Here is a 7,838-nt window from a genome sequence, read left to right on the forward strand (position 1 = left end):
CCCCCCGGCGCGTGGCCCAGGCTGCTGGCACGGCTTTCTCCCAGGAGCTTGCAAGCCCTGCTCCCTCTACGCACCCCTCACTCTGTCCTGTCTACTGCTTGCGAGGGAGGGTTAGGAGGCCCTGAAAAGTCTGATGATTTCATTTTGTTGCCCACATTTAATGTTAGAATCTAAGTGGTAGCGCTGAAGCCATTAAAATGGGCTTGGACAAGAGCTGTTTGTTCTTTGAAGAGAGCATTTATTGAGTATAGCAAGTAACAACATAAGCATAAGACAAGGGAACAACAGAAACTTTGCATAAGTCTTACGCAGTCCTGAGGACAAAGTGTTTTCCTGAAGCTGGCCAAGCACTCAGGAGTCTTTGGGGTTCACAGGTTTTTTTGCTTGCTTTTTTATGGATGGCTTGCACCCCTCCTCCCTCTTTTCTGTTTTTTTACCTTTTTTATAGGGTTTTCCTGTTTTTGTTACTTTTGTGGTTAAGTGTGGTTTTGTTTACAAAATGCCTACTGGTTACTTGAGCAGTGCCATCTCATTGCAGTCCCTGTTTACTTAGGTTATACACAAGTTACATTGGTGGGTCACATATAGGTATATATTCAGTACTTTTCCCTTCTGCTATAGAATTGGTTAAAGGACCCAAAACTTTCAACTATGCCATGCCATTTGCCACCAGTTTCATGTCATTAGAGCTGCCTTTTGTTAAAATACGTTTTTTTTTTATGGTTATTTCTCTGCAGGCAAGATTGACGAAGAGGCAGTTAAGAAATATGCTTACCTCAACATTGTGGGTATGGTTGGGTCCATTGATAATGATTTCTGTGGTACTGATATGACCATAGGAACTGACTCAGCCTTGCACAGAATCATTGAAGTTGTGGATGCAATTATGACCACTGCCCAAAGGTAAACTGGTTAAAAAAGATACATTGGTAGGTATAAAAGTAAATGGCATTGAAATAAAGTAACTGATAACTTAAGAGAATGTGCTGTGAATGTTCTGTCCTAAAATGCAACAAGGCTTTATTTCTGTCCTGGGCATTTTGTGATCAGAGGATGCGAGTCAGACCAAACTGTTCCAAAATCGCTGGTGCCTTTGAAATATGAGCAAACATGCACCAGGGACAAAAATCAGACTGCAAGTCTGTGTTACATTTAACCTTATATCTCCAGAAGCAAAAATGTGATAGTACATCCATCAGACCATCACTTCAGTGTTAAAAGTGGTGTTCTTTCTTTCTCCCCTCTACCCCAGCCTTTCCCTTTTTTTTTTTTTTTTTTTTTTTTTTTTTTAAGTGTTTTGGGTTATAGTCATTGTCAGAAAACTAAAGTGAAACTAATTTCCATGCAGAAGAGCAGCACAGAGCTTCATATATCACTTGCTTTCCACATAAAAATGCAAACTTTGTGGCGGCTCTCTGCTTTTACAACTAAAGACGTCAGAGGTTTGGTGGGAGAGAAATGGGATTCTTCTTTAGCCATGTGAGAATAAATGTATAGTTAGAACTCAGTTATGTTGTCACTTGGGTTGATGTTTCTCACTTTGTCAGGCATGTGCAGTAGCATGAAATAATGGACTGCTGCCAGAAAACCAAACTCTAGCCAAGAGAACGGGTGTGCTAGAAGCTGGGTCCTTCCTTCATATTTCCTTTGCCAGGTTAAAAAAATGTTTGATCTAGATTTATTCTTGACCAAAAAGACAATGATCTTACTTTACTAATTATCTGATAGTCAGCACATCTAATTACTGAAAGATAATTATATGTTACAATATTTAAAGTGACATTGTTATGACTTCTACAATTTTATTTCACTTTGAATGAAGTCTTTTTGTTTCTTTAAAAAAAAAAAAAAAGCAGCTCTACAATAAGTTGTTTAAATATTCAGGAGCGAGAAAAAAATATCAGTTTCATTTGTTGCTTTTATTCCTGTCACAAATTGTAGTCACCGGGCAACCATATTTCTTATTAACCAAAGCTTGTAATGTCTTATGGCTGCTTACAGAGGGTTGTTTTTTTTTTTTAAATACCGCTTTAATGGAAGCAGCAATACATGAGTTTGACCTGGCTCCACGGTGTCTGTATAGATCGGGTGCTTCATGGGACTTTTTGGCGCTTTTATCTAAAGCTGATTTAACCAGCTATTAAATAGAAGCACCAAAAAATGCCCCCTAAAGTACCCAATCTATACAGACATTGGGCGAGCCAGGTCCAGCTAATGCGATGTCTCTTCTGGGCTTGTGTTGGGTTGGCCACGGGAGTGCACTGAGTTTAAAGTAAAGTGCTGTGGTTTGTGTTTTTTTTAAGCATATGTAAGCAGCCACAGAACGCAAAGCGTTTTAGAAAAGTTGCATTGATTTTTCTGAGTTTTTTTTGTTTTTTTTTCTTCTTCTCTCTCTGTCCCATCAGACTAGAGATGATACTTTATTTCTGGTTTACTATGTGTTATTTTTAGTGTTTAACATTCCATTGATTTCAGTGGGATTTGGATTGGTGCTTTGAATTGCATTGACGTTTCTTTGTCATTTTATAGCCATCAGAGGACCTTTGTACTGGAGGTTATGGGAAGACACTGTGGGTATGTACTGTTTTCACCAGTTAGTATCTAGAAAAATGTTATTTTAAAAAACTGTGAAACAGATTTGTAATTCCCTGCTTATTTGGATATTTGTTGTATGTACTTGCTAGGTATCTAGCCCTTGTGAGTGCCTTAGCTTGTGGTGCAGATTGGGTACTCATTCCTGAATACCCTCCAGAAGAAGGATGGGAGGATAAGATGTGTGTTAAGCTGTCTGAGGTAATTTGTTACTTCATCCTGGACATTCAGCATGCTGAATAAACACTTGGACCTGAGAAGTAGTAGCTGCCAGTTAAACAGCATAGGTCAAGTCCCATTCAATGAGATTTTTTGCTACTGGTTTCATTGGTGGCACTCTGGCCTAACTGAATCACTGTGTGATTCCTTCTAGGGCTGCCGCAGCCCCTTTGCACATTGCCACAACGGACCTGTTTTTGTTTTTTCTCTCTGACCACATATGGGCATTGCATTTCTATGGGGCAGCTTTTCCCAGTAGAAACCACAGATGTACAGGCATTCGCACACTTTCTCTCAGAATAAAAAAATGGCAGTTCTGGAATTAAAATAACCTATCTCTGATCCAGTCGAAATTGCTCCTCAGACGGTCTCTCCCAGAAGAACAAATGCTTGTACACTTCCCTGCCTTTGACTCCTCCCAGATACCAGGGGCATTTTTACACATGCAAGCACCACGGTGCCAGGCACTTTGAAAAGCACCTGGCATTGCAATACTTGCAGTTGCATAAGCTGCGAAATGTACATCACGTTTGAGGAAATGGCAGTGGCGCGCTTTTGAACTAAAACACCCTGGAAGTGCTTTAAATCAAAAGCGCATCACTGCCATTTTCTGCATGCTGACATGCATTTTGCCGCTTATACAACTGCATGCAGCGCAGATCAGCATGTTTGTGAAGAAAAAAGTATGTGTATAAATGCTCCAGGAGCACTTGATTTGTGAGAAAATGCTTACTGTACCTTCTTGAGACTGGGGTCACCCTGGCTGGCAGGGGGAGATGAGAGGAGGAGGTGCTGCTTGCTTCATCCTAGTCCTGGGAGGAATTGAGTGGCAGGGACCAACACCTGTACCTTCCCCAGGCCGGGTTCACCCTGTTCTGAAGAAGAATGGAGGGGCAGCTGCTCCTGCCCGTCCCATAGACCGATCCCCCTTCTCTCCCACATCAAGGGATGCAGAACCACCTGCTGCTTCTCACTCTGGTGTGAGGCATGGGCAGGGTTTTGCTGCGCTGGTCAGTCTGCTCAGCTCATGGGCACTGGGAATGGGAGGACTGGAGCAGCTGCTGTTCCCCATGCTTTCCCCAGACCAGGATTACCTGGTCTGAGGAGCAGGGGAGAGGGATAGTTGCATGTTGGATGCCTGTACTACTCCATCTCCCAGAAACATTTCTAGCTGTGGAAAATTGCTACTGTTACAAATTGAGAGCATTTACACGTTTGTGCCACACCACGGGGTGCTTTTAAAAGTGCCCGTCATTTGTATAAATGGCGAAATGCACGTCAGCCCTGAGAAAATGGCGGCAGTGTGCTTTTGAATTAAAATACATTGAAGGTGTTTTAGTTCAGACCCTCGCCGCCACCATTTTCTCAACGTTGACGCGTATTTCGCTGTTTATACAAATCCATGCCATGCAATGCTGGGCGCATCAGCTTGCAAGCGGAGCAGCTTGATTAATTGAGTCTGCTCTGACACGCTGGATTTCCAGTGCATCAGAACAGACAAATGTGTACGTGTATAAATGCCCCGAATGTCTATTTGTGGCTTTTGCCTATCATGAAACACTTCACTTTGCCCCTGGAAATCCTGCATATGCATAAGATGTATGAGAATATGAAAATAAGAGAAGAAGAATCCCTAATTATCATTATCTTTGGAATTGAACATACAGAAATTTGTTTTCAAAATTGTACTGTATTGGTATTTTTGGCCTTTTTGCAATGGTCAAATGCTTTTATTCCCATAGAACCGTGCACGAAAGAAAAGACTGAATATTATCATTGTAGCAGAAGGTGCCATTGATTCTCACAACAAAGCCATAACATCAGAGCAAGTTAAAGATGTAAGTATCGTTCTCCCTGTAGTGCTCCTTCTACTTGCACTATATCTAATTTGGTGCTGTTTGCTTTCTACTTATTGATAAAAATAGAAATTCCATGGAAATTTCTATAAAACAGTCTCTTCCAGCACTTGCAAGCTATATTTTATACCTTTGACTTGTAGCCTGAACTCAAATTTCATCAAAGTAAATGGGTCTTTTTCTGGTGGCTTATTTGAGTTTTTGATTGGAATCTGTAGGTGCATGTATATTTGTATATGTTTGGGCATGTGTGCCCATGTACTTAAAGTAGAGGGTAGTCAATGAAGTGGGTGTTTTCAGCTATTTGATCGCTAGAAAGTCTGTTAAAATTTGGTTTAGAGCAGTAATCATTATCAGTTTATGTTCTTGGAAGAAGTTGTGTAATCTTCTGTTAAGCTCCTATCACAATAATAATGCTCACATCATCAGAGGCCAAGGATTTAGCAGGCATTTAGACTGGAATTACCATGTCATTCTTGGAAATGATCCTTTTATTCAGATTTTGGAACACATCGACTGTAAGGATGGTATGAAGAAACTTTAAATTACATTGTCTGTGCTTTATCCAGTGTATGGTTACAAGACTTTGTTTTTTACTGCTGTTAGTTTGATGCTTTTGAGGAACACTAAAACGATGCAACAGTCCTTGATACATCAGTACACAATTATGTTTTTTCAAATGAAATACAAATTGGCTTTGACTAGAGTTTTTAAGTAAAAGTATAGAAACTAGTTGTTACTTTTTAAATTTTGGTTGAAGTAAACACTGCTTCCTTGTTCCACAGACCACAGTGTGTTAAAATACCAAGGAAGCTGTAAAAATTGGGACTGAAACTTATAGAGAGAATGAGAGTGTAAATAAATCTCCTAACTGCCTTGCAAGAGTTGAATGACTGGGAAAGTGTTCCATACTTTATTCTCTTTTCTTTCTTTCTGATCTAACACTGTAAGACAATTAATGTTGGTAAAAGTTCCCATTTTAATAAAACTTGACTTGCACTTTAGCTGCAGGCAAACAAAACCAGCTGCATGTAACTCTTTGTACCTTTTAACATAGGTCTGTTATTTAATATCAAATTATTTCACTTTCAGTGATGTTTGTAACATTTTAATTATAATACTTCCTAGCAGCTCTTACTGTTATTCAGAGGAATACAAAGTCAACACTCTTAGTTTTGTAGAGCTCAAAGTTTCCAGAACAAAGTATTATACCTCCTTTTGATTGTTCATTTTAGCCAAAGGCAGTAAGATCTGTAGAAGGCTAAAAGCCGTCTAGAATTTTAGCCACCTCAAAATGCTTAATATTGTACATGTATAAACCTATTTCAGTGTAGTCTTTTTCCAGATCTTTGTGATGTTTATACTTTATAAGGTTGAGGACACTATGCATAACTACAGATAAAATAGCTATATTTCTCTGCAGTTAAAGCATTGCTTTCAAAACCATTTTTTTTGTTATTAAACCAAATGTTCCATTAAAGGAGGTTCCTGGAGATTTGGTTATCTTAATCTCGATTGAAGAGCTATATTTACTCAAATCCAAATGAGTTCCCTACCCTTCTTCTTTAAACATGGGGAACAAGGGGCACAAAAGACTTGCCTCCTGACTCCATAAACCCCTGCTGCTTTCTCCCCCTCAGTGCTGGGAGGGCAAGTTTAAGACAGGCCTCCAAATATTAGATTCTGTACATGAAAAAGTATACCACATTATTTTCTATATATATAATCTAATTATTAGAGGGGTAGTTGTGTAAATGTATGTGTAAAATGGGAACATTTACCAACATTAATTGTGTTACAGTATCATGATATATAGTCTAATATGATCATAATGCCAAAAGTTTCCAAAAAGGTTTTTGCTAATGTATGCATACTATATAACTACTATGTTAATCCTGTTGTTTTATATTTCTCACTTACTTTTGAAATTGTTTGCAGCTTGTGGTTCGGTGCCTGGGATTTGACACTCGTGTGACTATACTGGGTCATGTTCAGAGAGGTGGTACACCATCAGCTTTTGATAGAATTTTGGTGAGTGAACCTCTAATACCTGTCTCTGTCCAGGAATGCTGGAAAAATGTAGATCTCAACAAAAATAGGATCATAAGAAAGTAAGGCTGGAAGGGACCTCACAAGTTCATCTGGTCCAGCTACCTGCTCAAGGTAGCATATTATTGTCAAGGCAGGATCATCCTTGACTAAACCATCCAAGCCAAAGGTAAATCTAACCTGTGCTTAGAAAATTCCCAAGGATGAAGATTGGACCATTTCTCTAGGCAGCTTATCCCAATGGTTGACCACTGTCATAGTCAGAAAGTTCCTCCTAATCCCCAACCTCAATTTCCCCTGCTGCAGCTCGAGGCCATTGCTCCTAGTCCTCTCCCATGCAACCACAGAGAAAAGCCCATCTTTGTCCTCTTTGTAATTGCCTTTCAGATATTTGAAGATTGTTACCAAATCCTCTCATGGCCTTCTCTTCTCCTGACTAAATAACTGAAGATATTAAACAATACCAGATCCAGACCCTGGGGAGCACCTCTTGCTACCGCCTCACAACTAGACATTGAGCCATTCATGAGTGAATTAAGTACAGTGATCCAACTAGTTGTGTGTCCATCTTACAGTATCTTTATTCTGTATTTCCTAGCTTGTTAATGAGAATGTTGTGGGAGATGGTGTCAGAAGCCTTGCTGAAGTCAAGGTATATCACATCTGCTCTTCCCTATCCACAGGGCATGTCATCTTATCATAGAAGAAAATCAGGCATTGACTCGCCCTTGGTGAATCCATGCTGGCTGTTTCTGATCACTTTGTTCTCCTCTAGGTGCTTCACAATAGATTCTTTGAGTACCTGCTTCATGATCTTTCCAGATATTGAGATCAGACTGACTGATCTGCATCAGCCTTCCTCCTCCTCCTTCCCTTTCTTAAAAGATGGGCACTATATTGGTCTTTTTCCAGTCACACAGGACCTTTCACAACCTCCATGAATTCTCAAAGAGGACAGCCAGCGGCTCCAAAATTACCTCTGCCAATTCCTTCAATGGTGCTGCTGATTTGAAAGTATCCTTGGCCATTTTTTTCGTTATCCTAGGGGGCTTCCCATCTGGCCCTCCTGACTCCAGCTTTTCTAATTCCTAACCTGTTTTTCTACTAGTTTAGGCTGTTTCT

At 40.0% G+C, this 7,838-nt stretch overlaps 1 protein-coding gene across 8 annotated transcripts in view; it reads left to right on the plus strand.

Moving 5' to 3' along the window:
• Positions 1-7,838, plus strand: part of PFKP (phosphofructokinase, platelet) — an 87,380-nt gene that overhangs the window by 37,549 nt on the left and 41,993 nt on the right. For all 8 annotated transcript variants that reach the window (XR_003094193.1, XM_025204678.1, XM_025204679.1 and 5 more), the window contains exons 5-9: positions 738-903; positions 2,530-2,574; positions 2,685-2,793; positions 4,554-4,649; positions 6,606-6,698. Coding sequence is in view for 7 of the 8 variants with exons in the window: in XM_025204678.1 (XP_025060463.1) it covers positions 738-903; positions 2,530-2,574; positions 2,685-2,793; positions 4,554-4,649; positions 6,606-6,698 (509 nt within the window). In the remaining variant the exon portion in view is untranslated. The remainder of the gene's footprint in view (positions 1-737; positions 904-2,529; positions 2,575-2,684; positions 2,794-4,553; positions 4,650-6,605; positions 6,699-7,838) is intronic.

Source organism: Alligator sinensis, unplaced genomic scaffold (assembly GCF_000455745.1).
Source record: "Alligator sinensis unplaced genomic scaffold, ASM45574v1 scaffold43_1, whole genome shotgun sequence".
Taxonomy (NCBI): Eukaryota; Metazoa; Chordata; order Crocodylia; family Alligatoridae; genus Alligator; species Alligator sinensis.